The 20,000-nt window shown below is 46.9% G+C and overlaps 1 protein-coding gene across 1 annotated transcript in view; it reads left to right on the forward strand.

The window, feature by feature from the left end:
• itgb4 (integrin, beta 4) overlaps positions 1–20,000 on the forward strand; it is a 136,798-nt gene that overhangs the window by 16,185 nt on the left and 100,613 nt on the right. The window contains 7 exon segments of the mRNA XM_068004453.1: positions 2,254–2,346; positions 5,296–5,364; positions 5,366–5,501; positions 7,973–8,069; positions 12,749–12,920; positions 17,257–17,520; positions 19,570–19,659. Of these exon segments, the coding sequence (XP_067860554.1) occupies positions 2,254–2,346; positions 5,296–5,364; positions 5,366–5,501; positions 7,973–8,069; positions 12,749–12,920; positions 17,257–17,520; positions 19,570–19,659 (921 nt within the window).

The following is a 20,000-nucleotide window of genomic DNA, read 5'->3' on the forward strand; positions in this document are numbered from 1 at the left end:
TAGATTGATACAACTGAAGAAAAGACTATGAAATGTAATCAATTTCGATACTGAAAGGGATGAAAAAGTTTTGACTAAAAGTTCTTTCTTAGTTCTTCAATCCTTAAACGATTAAAGCCTACAGAAGGTGCAACTTGTCTTTCCAATTCAGGCACGTCCTTTAGATGAGTTAAATTCTTCTCACTTGAACATCATTAACTTCAATTTCTACAGCACCTTTAATGTAATAAAAATATCCCAAGGCATCCCGCAGAGGGGAAATGGACACTGTGCAGGTGTAGGAGAGGTGACTGAACACATGGTAGAAAAGCTTAGCTTCAGGAGGGAGCTCCTGAGAGTGTCATAGTATGGTACAACACAGAAGGAGGCCATTCAGCCCATCGTGCCTGTGCCGGCTCTTTGAAAGATCTATCCAATTAGTCCCACTCCCCTGCTCTTTCCCCATAGCCCTATAAATTTTTTCCTTTGAGTATTTATCCAATTCCCTTTTGAAGATTATTATTGAATCTGCTTCCACCGCCCTTTCAGGCAGTGAATTCCAGATCATAACAACTCGCTGCATAAAAAATGTTTCCTCATGTCACCTCTGGTTCTTTTGCCAATCACCTTAAATCTGTGTCCTCTGGTTACCAACCTTCTGCCACTGGAAACAGTTTTACTTAATTTATTTTATCTTCATAATTTTGAACTTCTCTATCAAATCTCCTCTTAACTTATTCTGCCCTAAGGAGAACAACCCCAGCTTCTCCAGTCTCTCCACATAACTGGAGTCCCTCATCCGTGGTACCATTCTAGTAAATCTCTTCTGCACCCTTGCCTAAGGCCTTGATATCCTTCCTAAAGTGTGGTGCCTGGAGTTGAACACAACCCTCCAGTTGAAGCCTATCCAATATTTTATAAAGGGTTAGCATAACTTCCTTGCTTTTTGTACTCTATGCCTCTAATAAAGCCCAGGATCCCATATGCTTTTTTAACTGCCTTCTCAACTTGTCCTGCCACCTTCAATGATTTGTGTACAAATAACCCCAGGTCTCTCTGTTCCTGCACTCAATTTAAAATTGTTCCATTTAGTTTATATTGCCTCTCCTCATTCTTCCTACCAAAATGTATCACTTCACACTTCTCTGCGTTAAATTTCATCTGCCATGTGTCTGCCCATTTCACCCGTCTGTCTATGTCCTCCTGAAGTCTGTTACTATCCTCCACACTGTTTACTAGATTTCTGAATTTTGTATCATCTGCAAACTTTGAAATTACACTCTCTTTACCTAAGTCCAGGTCATTAATATATATCAAAAAGAGCAGTGGTCCTAATACTGACCCCTGGGGACACCACTATATAATTCCCTCCAGTCTGAAAAACAACCGTTCACCACTGCTCTGTTTTCTGTCCCTTAGCCAATTTTGTATCCAGTCTGTAACTGTCCCTTTAATCCCATGGCTTCAATTTTGCTAACAAGTCTATCATGAGGTATTTTATGAAATGCCTTTTGAAAGTCCATACACACATCAACCGCACTACCCTCATCAACCCTCTCCGTTACTTCATTAAAGAACTCAATCAAGTTAGTTCTTGTTCTTCTCACAATTTTCCTTTAACAAATCCATGCTGACTTTCATTTATTAGCCCATACTTTTCCAAGTCCCATGTGGTGACTTGTGCCTGCAGCTCACCAACCATATTTACCGCACATGCACTCCAAACTCATCTTAGACTACCTCGCATTTGCCACCTGTCTGATCCCTTTTTCTGAGCTATTCTTTACTCTCGAGCTATTTGTTCTCTCCAGTCCTCTGTGCACCTTGTTTCTCCTCTCGAATGTTACATCCTGGTGCCCACCCCCTGCCAAATTAGTTTAAACCCTCCCCCACAACACTAGTTAACCTCCCAGTGAGGACGTTGGTCCCAGCTCTGTTGAGGTCCAACCCGTCCATCTTGACTTCGGGCCTGGACAGATGACATCTCTGCCTCCAACCAAGAGGCATCAGGAATGGAGGTGGGCAACGCACCCAACACCACAGTCGGAGGATCATAGTGTGTAGGCAGAGGAGCGCCATGGAGAGATTCTGAATTTGTGTTGGGGTCAGGGAGCCAGTGGAGGTCTGAGGGGACAGGCTGATGGGCAATAGGCAGTGATGTTTATTACTTGAATGACCTAAAGGGTTACAAGAACATGAAATGGGCGGTGGAATTCCAGGCTCTTCTCGGATGTAACCTAAAGGGTTACAATAATTGTTCTTTTTATTTTGCAGGGGATTCAATTCTCCAGATGTGATCTGCAGAGCAACCTGCAGTCCAAGTGTAAACAGATTATCCAGATGAAGAGCTCTATAAAGATAAATAAGGTATGTCCCTCACAGGGCAGGAGATGCGGCACAGTCTGTAGCCCTAGAGCCAGGAACCAGACCTGCAGCACTCCCTCTCAGAGAGGAAGTCTTTCAACCCGGACCTCTTTTCTAGTTTCGTTCCAGAAGATGTTGACTTTTGCTGGGACACAGGTTAATGAGCATTGGCTGCCCTCTGGTGCCCTGTCCTGGTCACTGTCCTTCAGGTGCGAGAGGCTATTTGACAACAGGCAGCAACACAGCAGAACTGGACCCCATTCTCCCCTGAAATCCGAGTGATGATCAGTAGAAACTTTTGCTTATTTCCCCTTCCCTAGCCCATGCTGAGTATGATTCTGCTGGGTTATGGTTCTGTTGGGGTACATTTCTACTGAGGTATGGTTCAGCTGGGGTATGGTACTGTTGGGGTATGGTACTATTGGGGTATGGTGCTATTGGGGTATTGTACTGTGGGGTATGGTACTGTGGGGTATGGTACTATTGGGTATGGTACTGTGGGGTATGGTACTATTGGGGTATGGTACTGTTGGGGTATGGTACTATTGGGGTATGGTACTATTGGGGTATGGTGCTATTGGGGTATGGTACTGTGGGGTACGGTACTATTGGGGTATGGTACTATTGGGTATGGTACTGAGGGGGTATGGTACTATTGGGTATGGTACTGAGGGGTATGGTACTATTGGGGTATGGTGCTATTGGGGTATGGTGCTATTGGGTATGGTACTGAGGGGTATGGTAATGTGGGGTATGGTACTGTGGGGTATGGTACTATTGGGGTATGGTACTATTGGGTATGGTACTATTGGGTATGGTACTGAGGGGTATGGTACTATTGGGTATGGTACTATTGGGGTATGGTACTATTGGGTATGGTACTGAGGGGTATGGTACTATTGGGGTATGGTGCTATTGGGTATGTACTGAGGGGTATGGTAATGTGGGGTATGGTACTATTGGGGTATGGTACTATTGGGGTATGGTACTGAGGGGTATGGTACTATTGGGGTATGGTGCTATTGGGTATGGTACTGAGGGGTATGGTAATGTGGGTATGGTACTATTGGGGTATGGTGCTATTGGGTATGGTACTGAGGGGTATGGTACTATTGGGGTATGGTACTATTGGGGTATGGTACTGAGGGGTATGGTACTATTGGGGTATGGTGCTATTGGGTATGGTACTGAGGGGTATGGTACTATTGGGGTATGGTGCTATTGGGTATGGTACTGAGGGGTATGGTAATGTGGGGTATGGTACTATTGGGGTATGGTACTATTGGGGTATGGTACTGAGGGGTATGGTACTATTGGGGTATGGTGCTATTGGGTATGGTACTGAGGGGTATGGTACTATTGGGGTATGGTACTATTGGGTATGGTAATGTGGGGTATGGTACTGTGGGGTATGGTACTATTGGGGTACGGTACTATTGGGGTATGGTACTATGGGGTACGGTACTATTGGGGTACGGTACTATTGGGGTACGGTACTATTGGGGTACGGTACCGCAGGGGCTGGTCATCCTTGAGTGCTTTATGCAAGAAGCCATTATTCATTTGGGGTTGGTGATTGTGAGTGCCATTGGGATATTCAATCACAGAGAACATTGCAGCCAAGAGCGATCTCAACTGACATCCAGACACAAGCATTTCCAAAAGGGATCATCGGGGGAGCAATTAGGAGCAGAAACAATGGTTGGTTTTCTCCTCCCTACCCCAGGGGCACTGATGCCACTTACTGAGATCAGCTACCTCAGGGCAGACTAGGGATGGAACCTGAGACCTTCCTGGTTTCTCAGTCACTGGGTAAACCCACTGAGCCATTGATGGGGGCAGGACTCAGCTTTTGATGTACCCTAAATCCCGCTAATCAGAAATAATTTAGTCATAGGAATCATAGAATGATACAGCGCAGGAGGAGGCCATTCGGCCCATCGTGCTTGTGCCAGCTCTTTGAAAGAGCTATCCAATTAGTCCCATTACCCGCTCTTTCCCCATAGCCCTGTATTTTTTTCCTTTTCAAGTATTTATCCAATTCTCTTTTGAAAGTTATTATTGAATCTGTTTCCACCGCCCTTTCAGCAGCGCATTCCAGATCATAAGAACTCGCTGTGTAAAAAAAATTCTCCTCATCTCCCCCCCCCCAGTTCTTCTACCAATGACCTTAAATCTGTATCCTCTGGTTACCAGCCCTTCTGCCAGTGGAAACAGTTCCTCCCTATCTATCAAAAACGCTTCATAATTTTGAAGGCCTCTAACTTCCTCTGCACATTCTCCAAGGCCTTGACATCCTTCCTAAAGTGCGATGCCCAGAATTGGACACAATACTCCAGCTGAGGCCTAACCAATGATTTATAAAGGTTTAGTATAACGTCCTTGCTTTTCTACTCTTTGTCTCTATTTAGTCCTCTTATTAAGTTCTCTAATGTTCTTCCCTCAGGTCTCCAAAATCAGCAGTGTTTATCTTTTTCTCTTCTAGTGTTAGCTGTGACTCAGTGATAGCATTTTCGCCTCTGAGTCAGAAGGTTTATGAGTTCAAGTCCCACTCCAGAGACTTGAGCACAAAAATCTAGGCTGATACTCCAGTGCAGTAGTGAGGGAGTGCTGCACTGTCGGAGGTGTCATCTTTTGGATGAGACGTTAACCGAAACCCCATCTGCCCTCTCAGGTGGACATAAAAGATCCCACAGCACTGTTCGAGGCAGAGCAGAGGGGTTCTCCCTGATGTCCTGGGCAATATTTAATCCTCAACCAGCATCATTAAAACAAATCATGTGATCACTATCAAATTGCTGCTTGTGGGATCTTGCTGTGCGCAATTTGGCTGCCGTGTTTTCTACGTTACAACAGTGCTAAACTTCCAAAGTACTACACTGGCTGTAAAGCTCTTTGGGACATCCTGAGGTCGTGAAAGGTGCTATGGAAATGCAATTCTTTCTTTCTCAGATAACGAGTATCGATACCAGCAGCAAGCGGACCCAGATCTCACCACAGGCGGTGTCCATGACACTGCGGGGCGGGTGAGGAGAAGACGGTGGAATTCGAGGTCTTTCAGCCAGTGGATGCTCCAGTCGATCTTTATTTCCTCATGGACTTTTCCAACTCGATGGAGGACGACTTGGACAACTTGAAGAAACTGGGCCTCAAGCTGGGTAAGCACCAGAGAATTGAGGCCAATATCACTTCCACACTTGACTCATTGCAGCGTCCCTAACTGCATTGAGCTTCACGCTGCCCAGTCCCAGGCCGTAGGACGCCCCGGCGAGTTACGTTAGTTTGTCGTTGAGTTGCTATGATTGCTTCCTGAAGGAACAAAGAGACCGTCCCAATTGGAGGGATCTTCTAGCGTGGATCAGGTAAATCGTAGGTTGCAAGTGTCAGCCGTGGATCCCCTGTTGCCCCTGAGACAGAAGGTTTTGGGTTTATAGTCCCACTCCAGAGATTTGAGCACAAAATCTGGCTGACACTCCAGTGCAGTACTGAGGGAGTGCTGCACTCTCGGAGCTGCCGTCTTTCAGATGAGCTGTTAAACCGAGGCCTTGTCTGCCCTCTCAGATGGACGTAAAAGATCCCACGGCACCGTTTCATAGAAAACATAGAAACATAGAAAATAGGAGCAAGAGTAGGCCATTCGGCCCTTCGGGCCTGCTCCGCCATTCAAAATGATCATGGCTGATCGTCTAACTCAGTACCCCGTTCCCGCTTTTTCCCCATATCCCTTGATCCCTTCAGCATTAAGAAATATATCTATCTCCTTCTTGAATACATCTAATGACTTGGCCTCCACAGCCTTCTGTGGTAGAGAATTCCACAGATTCACCACCCTCTGAGTGAAGAAATTTCTCCTCATCTCGGTTGTAAATGGCATACCCTGTATCCTGAGACCTTGACCCCTGGTTCTGGACTCCCCAGCCATCGGGAACATCCTCCCTGCATCTAGTCTGTCTTGTCCTGTTAGAATTTTATATGTTTTGATGAGATGATGTTTCGAAGAAGAGCAGGGGAGTTCTCCCAGATGTTCTGGCCAATATTCATCCCTCAACCAAAATCACGATAAAACAGATTATCTGGACATTATCACATTGCTGTTTGTGGGATCTTGCTATGCATAAATTGGCTGCTGCGTTTCCTATATTATAACAGTGACTACACTTCAAAAGTAATTCATTGGCTGTAAAGTGCTTTGGGATGTCCTGAGATAGTGAAAGGCGCCAAAGAAATGCAATCCTTTCTTCCTCTTCTTCGACATTAGCTAGAATGTATCTAGACTCTGAGGGGGGAAGTAGAGGCCACTCCGCCCGCCCGTTTGTGCCAGCATGAGGCCTCGTTCACATGCTGCCAGCGAGCTGCAGTAGAGTGTCCACAGAGTGCTGTGGAAAGGTGACAGATCAGCCGCTCCCATCTGAGCAGGTTGGGCCTCGGGGGGCGGGAATGGAGGTGGATTGGGGAACAATCCTGAGGGTCCTCGAATGGGCTGGTAGCAGGTGGGATTTCTTTGGCGGGATTGGGGGGGGGTCCCAGGAGAAGACATGCTACAACTGTACAGGGTGCTGGTGAGACCACACCTGGAGTACTGCGTACAGTTCTGGTGCCCTTATTTAAGGAAGGACATACTTGCATTGGAGGCAGTTCAGAGAAGGTTCACTAGGTTGATTCCGGGTATGGAAGGGTTGTCTTATGAGGAAAGATTGAACAGGTTGGGTCTATACTCACTGGAGTTTAGAAGAATGAGAGGAGATCTTATTGAAACATACAAGATTTTGAGGGGACTCGATAGGGTAGATGCTGAGAGGATGTTACCCCTCATGGGGGAATCTAAAACTAGTGGGCATAGTCTCAGAATAAGGGGTCGCCCGTTTAAGACGGAAATTAGGAGGAATTTCTTCTCCCAGAGGGTTGTGAACCTTTGGAATTCTTTACCCCAAAAAGCTGTGGAGGCTGAGTCATTGAATACATTCAAGGCTGAGTTAGACAAACTTTTGATCAGCAAAGGAGTCCAAGGATATGGGGAAAGAGCGGGAAAGTGGAGTTGAGGTAAAAATCAGATCAGCCATGATCTCATTAAATGGTGGAGCAGGCTCGAGGGGCCGAATGGCCTACTCCTGCTTCTATCTCTTATGGTCTTATGGACCCCTGGTGAGATGAACTTTATTGGATTTGAAGTCACTGTGGTCCTGTGGACCTTCACCTTGTTAAAAATAAATTTCCATGTAATACTCATCAACAATCAGATGGAAAGAGAGCTTCATCATAGAATCATAGAAAATTTACGGCACAGAAGGAGGCCATTCGGCCCATCATGTCCGCGCTGGCTGAAAATGAGCCACCCAACCTAATCCCACTTTCCAGCTCATGGTCTGTAGCTTTGTAAGTCACGGCAATTCAGGTGCACATCCAAGTACTTTTTAAATTGAGTTGAGGGTTTCTGCCTCTACCACCCTTTCAAGCAGTGAGTTCCAGACCCCCACCGCCCCCTCTCTTGTCTGAGCTGGATTCGGACCAGATTCCAGAACGGAAAGGTTTGTGTCCTACTGACTGCTCCACCCAGCTGGGGGACACTTTGTTGACAGTTAGTGGTGTAACTGGGCTGTTTCTGATTCTGTCTGTCTCATGTGTTTGCTAGTTGATGTTGTGAGGAACATGTCCAGTGACTACACCATCGGTTTCGGGAAGTTCGTTGATAAAGTGACTGTTCCACAGACCGATATGAGGCCTTCAAGGTAAGAGCAGGAGTTCACGGTTATCAGAGACCTGAAGGGGAGTGACGTGTAGGCTGTGACTGTCTGTGTGTGTATATGTGTGTGTGTACCTGTGTGTATGTGTATGTACACATGTAGGTCTAAAGCTGTGTGTGAGTGTGATGTATATGTAGTATAATGTATATGTACGTGTTTATGTACATGTGTGTGTGTCTATACGTGTGTGTGTGAATATGTCTGTGAGTTTGTGTGTGAGAGCAAGAGAGACACTGTACCTGGTGTGTATGTGTGTGTGTGTGTGTGTGTGAGTGTGATGTATATATAGACTTGTATTGATATAACTCATTACCCCGTCTCTTACTTTGAAATGCAGTGACTGTTACTATGTAGGCAATGCAGGATGATATAGAAGGGCTGAGTGCCTGTTCTATAAGGGATAGTAGAGAAAGAGGGATAGTAGGTGGAGAGGGGAACAGTAGGGGGAGAGGAGAGAGGGACTGTAGGGGAGATGGGGCAGTCAGGGGAGAGGAGGGCAGTAGGATAATAGGGGAAGAGGGGGACTGTAGGATAATAGGGGGAGAGAGGGGACAGTAGGATAATAGGGGGAGAGGGGGACAGTAGGATAATAGGTGGAGAGGGGGACAGTAGGATAATAGGGGGAGAGGGGGACAGTAGGATAATAGGTGGAGAGGGGGACAGTAGGATAATAGGGGGAGAGGGGGACAGTAGGATAATAGGGGGAGAGAGGGGACAGTAGGATAATAGGGGGAGAGGGGGACAGTAGGATAATAGGGGGAGAGGGGGACAGTAGGATAATAGGGGGAGAGGGGGACAGTAGGATAATAGGGGGAGAGGGGGACTGTAGGATAATAGGGGGAGAGAGGGGACAGTAGGATAATAGGGGGAGAGGGGGACTGTAGGATAATAGGGGGAGAGAGGGGACAGTAGGATAATAGGGGGAGAGGGGGACAGTAGGATAATAGGGGGAGAGGGGGACAGTAGGATAATAGGGGGAGAGGGGGACAGTAGGATAATAGGGGGAGAGGGGGACAGTAGGATAATAGGGGGAGAGGGGGACAGTAGGATAATAGGGGGAGAGGGGGACAGTAGGATAATAGGGGGAGAGGGGGACAGTAGGATAATAGGGGGAGAGGGGGACAGTAGGATAATAGGGGGAGAGGGGGACAGTAGGATAATAGGGGGAGAGGGGGACAGTAGGATAATAGGGGGAGAGGGGGACAGTAGGATAATAGGGGGAGAGGGGGACAGTAGGATAATAGGGGGAGAGGGGGACAGTAGGATAATAGGGGGAGAGGGGGACAGTAGGATAGCAGGAGAGAGGGACTGTAGGGGAGAGGAGGACTGTAGGGGAGAGGAGGACTGTAGGGGAGAGGAGGACTGTAGGGGAGAGGAGGACTGTAGGGGAAAGGGACTGTAGGAGAGAGGGACTGTAGGAGAGAGGGACTGTGGGGGAGAGAAGGACTGTCGGGGGAGAGAAGGACTGTCGGGGGAGAGAAGGACTGTCGGGGGAGAGGGATAGTAGGATAGTATGGGAGAGAGACTGTAGGGGAGAGGAGGATAGTCAGGGGAAGAGGAATAGTAGGATAGTAGGGGAGAGGGACTGTAGGGGAGAGGAGGACTGTAGGGGAGAGGAGGACTGTAGTGGAGAGGAGGACAGTCGGGGGAGAGGGATAGTAGGATAGTAGGGGAGAGGGATAGTAGGAGAGAGAGTCTGTAGGGAGAGGAGGACAGTCAGGGGAGAGGAGGACAGTCAGGGGAGAGGGATAGTAGGATGGTAGGGGAGAGGGACTGTAGGGGAGAGGAGGACTGGAGGGGAGAGGAGGACTGTAGGGGAGAGGAGGACTGTAGGGGAGAGGAGGACTGTAGGGGAGAGGGACTGTAGGGGAGAGGAGGACAGTCGGGGGAGAGGGATAGTAGGATGGTAGGGGAGAGGGATAGTAGGATGGTAGGGGAGAGGGATAGTAGGATGGTAGGGGAGAGGGACTGTAGGGGAGAGGGACTGTAGGGGAGAGGAGGATTGTAGGGGAGAGGGACTGTAGGGGAGAGGGACTGTAGGGGAGAGGAGGACTGTAGGGGAGAGGGATAGTAGGATGGTAGGGGAGAGGGACTGTAGGGGAGAGGAGGACAGTGGACTAGATTTGGAAAAGCACTGGGTACGAACAGGGAGTGGAGAAGATTGCAGAGCTCAAGAGGAGTGAGACTGAGGTGGGATTTGTTGATGAGGAGGGGAAGGGTTTTGAGGTTGATGCTGTAAGGGAAGGGGAGTGTTAGAGGCGGAGCAGGAAACGAGGAGATAGGTGAGTGGGACTGAAGTACATTAGAGGATGTGGGCCGAGGACTCTGGATGAGTTGGAGCTTTTGTTGGGTGGAGCTCGTGAGTCTGGCAAAGAGGGAGACGGATAACAGAGAAATGACAAAATCCATGAGAGAGGCAACTCAAGGGGTTCCAAGGGAGACTCAATAACTGGGACTTATTCAGTGCAATTCCAGTAGAACGATGAATTTTTCTGATCTTTTTGTACAATGAGTTACTCATTTAACAAACGCAGACAGCAGTAAAATCCATTGACACTAGGTGTGACCAGGAACATACGATCAACAGCAAACTAGCAATAAGAAAACTTTACTGCCTCTGCTTCAGAAGGTCATACTCAAAAGTTTACACTCATATCTGTCTACAGATAGGTTTATTATCATTTAGAAAGTACAATAGAGTGGCAGACTAAAGCCGGGCACAGTGACCCCGGATGAATGGGAGGATTGTCCCATTTACATGTAGTAAAGACAGTGAGTCACAGGCCCATGGGATACAGAGAATAAATTCATTGAGCGGGAGTTCCGAGTCTTTCTTTCATGCTCCTGAGAATGGGATTAATCACTTGTCTTTGTATATTTAACATTGAAAGGCCTGAAATGATTGCCTATTCTTAGGGAATCTCTCTCTCTCTCTCTCTCTCTCTCTTTCTGATACTCTGTTTCGGTTTGCCCCTCTCTCTCTGACTCTCTCTCTCTGTCACCCTGTCTGTTTCTTTCTGCCTGTCTGACTCTCTCTTTGTCTCTCTTTCATTCTCTCTGTCTCTCAGTGCCTCTCTCTCTCACTCTCTCTCTCTCTCTCTCTGTCACCTTCTGTGTCATTCTCTCCGTTTCTATTTGCCCATCTCTCTCCCCTTCTCGATCTGTCTTTCCACGTCTCTGTCACTCTGTCTTTCTGTCTGTGTGTCTCTCTTTCTTTCACTCTCTCTCTGTTTCTATCTCTCTACCTGAGCATCTTGTCTTAAAGCGCAATGTAAAATAATTACAACCACTGTACCTGTTCAATGAGTCCAGTGCAGTGTAACCTCAACTCCCAGGAAGGAGCCTGGGGTCAATTCATGCAAAAGGAGGGCAGTAAGTGCCCCCCACCCCCCCCGACTATACTTTGTCTGAGAAAGTGAGTTTCTCACTTTTAATTAGTCTATTTAAATCACCCAATCAAGTTCCCAGTTTTATAATGAGTAACATGCCAGAAGTGGTGACTGTCACTGGCCTCCTGATCCAGAGCTGACAGTAAATTCGACAGAACAACAACATTAACTCCTCCATCAGACTCTGCGAAAAATCAGTTTAATAACACTCAATTGCATTTCAACCAGTTGACACAAAACTAAACCTCAACCCTTGCTGGTGATTGAGTATCCATCAGATCTGTACAGGCACAGAAAATAAAATAGAGAAGCCAGGTCAGAGTGTGGGTGGAGAAGCTGGAGAAGCTGGGATCGTTCTCCTTAGAGCAGAGAAGGTTAAGGGGAGATTTAATAGAGGTGTTCAAAACTATGAGGGGTTTTGATAGAATAATTAAGGATAACCTGTTTCCACTGACAGGAGGGTCGGTAACCAGAGGACACAAATTTAAGATAATTGGCAAAAGAACCAGAGGGGAGATGAGGAGAAATTTTTTTACACAGCGAGTTGTGATGATCTGGAATGCACTGCCTGAAAGGGCTGTGGAAGTAGATTCAATAATAATTTTCAAAAGGGAATTGGATAAATACTTAAAAAGGAAAAATTTGCAGGGCTATGGGGAAAGAGCAGGGGTGTGGGACTAATTGGATAACTCTACCAAAGAGCCGGCACAGGCACAATGGGCTGAATGGCCTTCTTTTGTGCTGTATCATTCTATGGTCTCGTCCTCCCCCCACAGCCCCGATCGCAGGCCCCCCCACCCCCCATCACAGGCCTCCCCAAACCCAGACCCTGATTGCCGACCATCCCCCCGCCCCACCGGTTGCCAGGGACCGTCCCGAAGGGCCTCCTGTAACTGATGTTTCCTCCCGCCAGCCGGGCAGGCTGTCCATTTGGTTGGCTGCTGGGTGGGAGACAGAGCTACAAGATATCAATGAGGTCCTGCCTTTAAGATCGGTCTTCGGCCATTTTTTTGGCTTTCCCCCGCACCCACCCCGCCTCCCTGTGACTATCGGGGCCTGTGATTCTATATGTGGGGCCGATAGAAGAAGTCTCCCAAGATTGGGATGTCCTTTTCCTTTGTGATTGGGTGCGGAAACCTGGCAGGTCCGTAATCTGCCCCATTTTCCGACCCCAATCCTTGACCCCGGCTGGAAATGCTCTGTGGATACTCTCGCGGGATGGCGGAGTTTGTACCTGGCCCTGCCTCACCGCTGTTGCCTCCTCGCCTCTTCCAGGCTCAGGCAGCCCTGGCCCAACAGCGACGCCCCGTTCTCCTTCAAGAATGTTATCCGTCTGACGCCGAATGCCACCCACTTCTCTCAGGAGCTGGAGAAGGAGAGAATTTCCGGGAACGTGGATGCGCCTGAGGGTGGATTCGATGCGATTCTGCAGGTTGCCGTGTGTAAGGTGAGTCAGCTGAACCCGAGGCCTTTACGTCCTTTGCTCACATTTCCATGTGTAAAACGTCGTGAAGACAGAATCAAATATATTAAACGTGATATGTTGTGGCCAGTGGTGAATTATTTTAAATATCTCCACTTGAGGAGTCTGCATGGTTCAGTGGGTTGGCCGTTGGCCGGGAGGGTCCTCCATGAACTGAGTTGCGTGTTCTCAGCCCAGTGATCAGTGGGCAGGGTTCCACAGCGCAAAGTGATGCCAACCCACCAGCACTGTATCCCAGTGTTATACAATGGCAGAAGTGTACCCAGCAGCACTGTTACCTAGTGTTGTACAGTGACAGACCTGTTCCCACCCATACTTTTCCTCAGTGTTTACAGGTACAGTCCTGTACCCAGTAGCACTGTACCCCAATGTTATACAGTGACAGACCTGTACCCACCAGTATTGTACCCCAGTGTTATTCAGTGATAGACCTGTACCCATCACTGTAACCCAGTGTTATACAGTGTCCATCCTGTATCAACCAGCACAGTACCCCAGTTATATACAGTGACAGAGCTGTACACACCACTACTGTACCCACTAGCACTGTTATCCAGTGTTATACAGTGACAGACCTGTACCCACCAGTACTGTACCCCAGTGTTGTACAGTGACAGACCTGTACCCACCAGTACTGTACCTCAGTGCTGTACAGTATGAGACCTGTACCCACCAGTACTGTACCTCAATGTTGTACAGTATCAGACCTGTACCCACCAGTACTGTACCTCAATGTTGTACAGTATCAGACCTGTACCCACCACTATGGTACCCCAGTGTTGGACAGTGACAGACCTATACCCATCAGTACTGTACCCCAGTGTTATATGGTAACAGACTTGTACCCACTGGTACTGTACCCCAGTGTTATACAGCGACAGTTCTGTACACACCATTACTGTAACCCAGTGTTATACGGTAACAGACTTGTACCCAATGGTACTGTACCCTAGTGTTGTATGGTGACAGACTTGCATCCATCAGTACTGTACTCCAGTGTTACACAATGACAGACCTGAACCCCCCCCAGTTCTGTACCCCAGTGTTTTACAGTGACAGACCTGTACCCACCAGTACTGAAACCCAGCGTTATACAGTGACAGACCTGTACCCACCAGTACTGAAACCCAGCGTTATACAGTGACAGACCTGTACCCACCAATACTGTACCCCAGCATTATGCAATAACAGACCAGTGCACACCAGTAATGTACCCCAGTTTTATTCAGTGACAGACCTGTACCCACAGGTACCCCAGAATTGTACAGCTCAAATAATTTCATCTGATCCATTCAATTTGGGGGTTTCATGCAATTCAAAGACCTTGGGCGCTAAATTGGGCCGTGTAGTGCCCGTTCATTCAAGATGGCGTCTTGGATGCGCACGCACGTTTCCAGCGTGACGTGCGCCAGACGCCATCTTGGTATAGGAGTTAGCGCAGGCGCAGATAATGAACGCTGGAATCATGTAAAGTAGGGAGAAAATGGCTTCAATCAGTGTGCAACGCTGATTTAAAGTGATAGACACCATTTTGTGACTTAACGCTCAACTCAACGCACAGTCTTAACACCGACCATCTGAACGTGTCTTAGAGTGCCTGGAGGACCCCCCACCAGGGCTATTTAAAGGGACCATGCAGGATTTACAGGTTAGTGGCTGGATTATTGCTTCTGGCTGCTGAGACATTTGTAACCGTTTTTGGAGGTCTCCTACACTTGAATACTAGGACTAGGGACATAGCCTGACATTTAGAGCCAGGACTTGCAGGAGTGAAGTCAGGAAATGCTTCTACACGCAAAGGGTGGGAGACGTTTGGAACGCTGTTCTACAGATGGCAGTTGATGCTAGCTCACTTGTGAATGTTAAATCTGAGATTGATGGATTTCTGTGAACCAAGGGTATTAAGGGATATGGGGCTAAGGCGGGTATATGGAGTTAGGTCACAGGTCCACCATGATCTGACTGAATGGCGGAACAGGCTCGAGGGGCTAAATGCCACTGCCACTTGCTGCCTTCTGATATGCGCCACCTTCTCCTGCAAGAAAGTGGGACGTGTGTCTGGGTAATGTGCCTGTCATGGTTGAATAGCTGCCATTGAGAATCCCTACGTGGTCAGTTTTTAGTAAAATATTAAAATGCCTATGTGGCAAAGAAGCAGAATGCAAAATGGTTAGAAAGGGTTAATTAGTTAGTAACTGAGATTGATACAAGTGGCCTGGCCCTCCTGCTGGGCCATACGTTTGCTTAGTCAGCAGGCCTGCATTGTCTTATCAATGATAGGTCTTTGATGTGAGTCAAGGACTGGTCTGAATGTCTCCATGTTTATGGCAGATCAATATAGGGAACGAGCTTAGCCAAAGTTGAAAGACATTCCAGGTTGGGAGATAAGGAATAGAAGGAACAGGGAAGAACCTTCCAAGTTGGAAAGTGAGGAAGTATCCCCTTTGATGTCTAATAGCAACATGGTCAGCACATGGATTGTCTATGATTGGCCGGAAATAATGTAACCCCGCATGGCAACCTGTGCCCGGCTTATGATTGGTGTTGACTCTTGTGTTAATGATGTTCCAACCTCTATGGATTTGTATAAAGGTATGAGTTTTTGTCTTTGTCTTTGTCTCTCCTTATTCTGTTAGAATCGTTCGGATTCTCTCAGGAATCTGAATTGAAGCTACAGACTAAGATCTGCTATTAAAGTTGTTTGAACTTTACGGTGTACTCGAATCAGTTCTTGCTGAACCAGACTGAGGGGAAAGAATCCGGTTCGTCACCATTGTGTGAGGCCTGTGAGTTGTGGGTGGGCGGCTTGCAACAGTTGTAATGTGTAAGGGTGAGAGGAAGCATCTGGTTGGAAGAGTTGAGTACTGATGGAAAGAGTTTGTTGGTATGTGGGTGATGGGGGTATAGTCCGTGGTGCAGTTGGTCGGAGACACCACTTGACAGTTGACCTCACTCACCTTGACCACTCATATCAAAGCATTGAACTTCTTCCTGCACTGCATCCATGTTCATGATGCTGTGCGCCTGGCATTGACTTCGTCCCCCGCTGCCTCTCACTGCCTTTTGGATATATGTCTGGAGGGCCTCTTGCATCTCCCCTCCCCGCCCCCCCCCCCCCCATGGATATAGGACGTCCCTCCTTCTGTCCACCTCTTGTACCAGGGTCTCTAGTGCATCAGCAGAGAACCTTGGTGCACGCACTCTCACAGGCCTGGTACCAACTCAGATCAGCAGATTGGTGAGGTCTGACGAGCAGATTGGAGGATGTGGGATTTAGTAGTGCGCAACCTTTATTCAATGTTTTAACATAACTCATCAGTGTGTAAACGTAGGGATGGGATCTGCATCTATGTTTTACGTGTGCGATGTCTGATTTCTGTTCAGACTCCGTGCAGACAGTAGACTTATTTTCAGCAAATAACAGGTACCAGTTACCTTTAAGAGATTTCTAAGAAACATCCTCCCTTTAAGAGATTGAGCTCCCCTGGTGGTGGAAAGTGCGAATTGCATTGATTCCACGTGCAAGGCCCGGAATGGAACGCTGATTGCAGGTTCGTATTTGGGCCGGCCGAAACTTGCGTCCTGCCTGCGCAGGGGTCATTGGGCGCGGGGTAATACCGTATCACGCTGCCCGCGCCCAAAAACGGCCCTTATCCATTTTTTTCCCCCCCCATTGTATTAAAATTCTCATCCTGACAGTGACACTTCCGGATACTCAACTGACCCATTGTAATGTGAATATGTCGGTTTCCATGGAGCCCCACTGCTGCACATGAGGCCACTCCCACATTGTCGCTCACTCCCAGGAACAATAAACATTGTGCTGTGGACCTCACAGGATCTGGCTGAGGCCTCACAGCTTTTGAGCCACACCTCAGAGCCTGTGAAGAGCGACAAGCTTGTGAAGAGCTCAGAATTGGTACTGTGGCAATGCACTTCCTGTTAATAGAGCTCATGATGCACTATGGGAATGCAGTTCCTTTAACAGTGCTCTTACATTGCACAAGAGGGACATACTTCCTGTTGCACAGATCTCACGGTGGATTATCGGAGTATACTTCCTGTTCTAATGCTAATACACCGGATTATGGGAATGCTGAACCTGTCCGCCTGCTCTGACAATGCCGTATGGAGCTTTACTTCCTGTCCTGTTGCCCTTAAGTGCATTATGTGATACTCTATCCTGCTCCAGTGCTTCATGCAATGAGAATGTTGCAGTGTCTCTGTGTAATGACATGTGTTTCTGTTTGACTCCCCTACACCGTTCCTGTCCTGAGCAGAGTCTTTTTTTTGTTTGCAGGATAACATTGGCTGGAGGAGTCGGAGTACTCATCTGCTGGTCTTCTCCACTGAATCCGCCTTTCATTACGAGGCTGATGGCTCCAACGTCCTCTCTGGGATCCTAGCACGGAACGATGAACACTGCCATTTAGACTTGACAGGCACCTACACGCAGGATACTTTGCAAGATTATCCATCGATTCCAACACTGATTCGCCTCCTCGGGAAGCAAAGCATCATCCCAATCTTTGCAGTTACTAACCATTCTTACTCTTATTACGAGGTAAGATGTTTATCAGGAGACGTCATGGTTAACTTTGTGCAGCATAGTCTACAGGGCATGTTGTATATTACATGACATGTTGTATATTACAGGGCAGATTGTATATTACAGGACATGGTGTATATTACAGGATGTGTTGTATATTACAGGGCAGATTGTATATTACAGGACATGGTGTATATTACAGGACGTGTTGTATATTACAGGGCATGTTGTATACCACAGGGCAAGTTGTATACTACATGACATGTTGTACATTACAGGACATGTTGTACATTACATGATATGTTGCATATTACATGATGTGTTTAATATTACAGGACATGTATATTACAGGAAGTTTTGTATATTACAGGACATGTTGTACAGTCTATATTTCAGGGTTAGTCTCTATACAGTGCACTATGGGAATGCACTTCCTGCAACAGTGCTCTTACAGTGTACAATAGAGATGTTGTGTTGTCCTCATAATACATTATAGGTGAGTACTTCCTATTCTATTGCTAGAATATTACATTATGGGATGTTACATGATATATATTACAGGGTTAGTCACGAGACAGTGTATATTAAAGGGTTAGTCTCTATACAGGATACATTACAGGACATGTATTTTACAAGTTTGGTCTTTGTACAATATATTTTACTGTCATGTTGTGCAATATATTACAAGGATAGTCTCTATGTATGTTACATGGCGTGTTAGACCTTTTTATTATTCGTTCATGGGAGGTGGGCGTCGCTGGCGAGGCCGGCATTTATTGCCCATCCCTAATTGCCCTTGAGAAGGTGGTGGTGAGCTGCCTTCTTGAACCACTGCTGTCCGTGTGGTGACGGTTCTCCCACAGTGCTGTTAGGAAGGGAGTTCCAGGATTTTGACCCAGTGACGATGAAGGAACGGCGATATATTTCCAAGTCGGGATGGTGTGTGACTTGGAGGGGAACGTGCAGACGGTGTTGTTCCCATGTGCCTGCTGCTCTTGTCCTTCTAGGTGGTAGAGGTTGCGGGTTTGGGAGGTGCAGTCGAAGAAGCCTTGGCGAGTTGCTGCAGTGCATCCTGTGGATGGTACACACTGAAGCCACAGTGCGCCGGTGGTGAAGGGAGTGAATGTTTAGGGTGGTGGATGGGGTGCCAATCAAGTGGGCTGCTTTGTCCTGGATGGTGTCGAGCTTCTTGAGTGATGTTGGAGCTGCACTCATCCAGGCTATATTACAGGGTTAGTCTCTCGACAGTGCATGTTACAGAGCATATTGCATAGTCTATATTACAGGATGAGTCTCTGTACTGTAAATTATAGGGCATGTTATGCAGTGTATATTGCTGGATGTATGATACAGTGTATATTTCAGGAAATGTGATTAAATATTGCTGGGAGTGTGATGCCGTGTATGTTGCCAGATGTGTGATACAGTGTATATTGCAGGATGTGTGATACAGTGTATACTGCAGGGTGTGTGATACAGTGTATATTGCAGGATGCATGATACCATATATATTGTAGGTTGTGTGATACAGTGTATACTGCAGGGTGTGTGATACAGTGTATATTGCAGGATGCATGATACCATATATATTGCAGGGTGTGTGATACAATGTATATCATAGGGTATGTGATACCATGTATATTACAGGGTGTGCTGTCACAGGGCGTTACAATATGCAGTGCATGTTGCAGAGTGTATGATACAGTGTATATTACAGGATGTGTAATGGAGTATGTATTGCAAGGTGTGTGATGCAGTGTATATTGCAGGGTCTATGATAAATTGTATATTGATGGATGTGTGACACTGTGCCTATTAGTTATGCTGCACTGTGTTTTTTGGTCATGTTACACAGTATATAATACAGGAGATGTTATACAGTGTACATTGAAGGTTAAAGTCAAAACCCAACAAAGTAAATGGCCCATTGTGATATTTTACTTGATTACTTTTAACAAACTTCCAAAGGAATCTTCTCCAAAGGCCACGGTCTCCCAGGAGATGTTGGGTTGAATCACAGCACAGTGGAGTTGCCAAGCTTTACTTGCATCTTCTTTTTTCTAGAAATTGAGCAAGTATTTCCCCGTGTCTGATATTGGACGCCTACAGCAAGACTCCTCCAATATAATCGAGCTGTTACGCAGTGCATTTGAGGTAAGGCACCCTCCTAGCACTGTTTCCAGAGAAAACATACTCGCCGATTGTACATACCACATTGTAATGTTACATCCCTGGTGTACATACCACATTGTAATGTTACATCCCTGGTGTACATACCACATTGTAATGTTACATACCTGTTGTACATACCACATTGTAATGTTACATCCCTGGTGTACATACCACATTGTAATGTTACATCCCTGGTGTACATACCACATTGTAATGTTACATCCCTGTTGTACATACCACATTGTAATGTTACATCCCTGGTATGCATACCACATTGTAATATTATATTCCTATTGGGCATACCACATTGTAATGTTACATTC

Source organism: Heptranchias perlo, chromosome 23 (genome assembly GCF_035084215.1).
Source record: "Heptranchias perlo isolate sHepPer1 chromosome 23, sHepPer1.hap1, whole genome shotgun sequence".
NCBI classification, from domain to species: Eukaryota; Metazoa; Chordata; class Chondrichthyes; order Hexanchiformes; family Hexanchidae; genus Heptranchias; species Heptranchias perlo.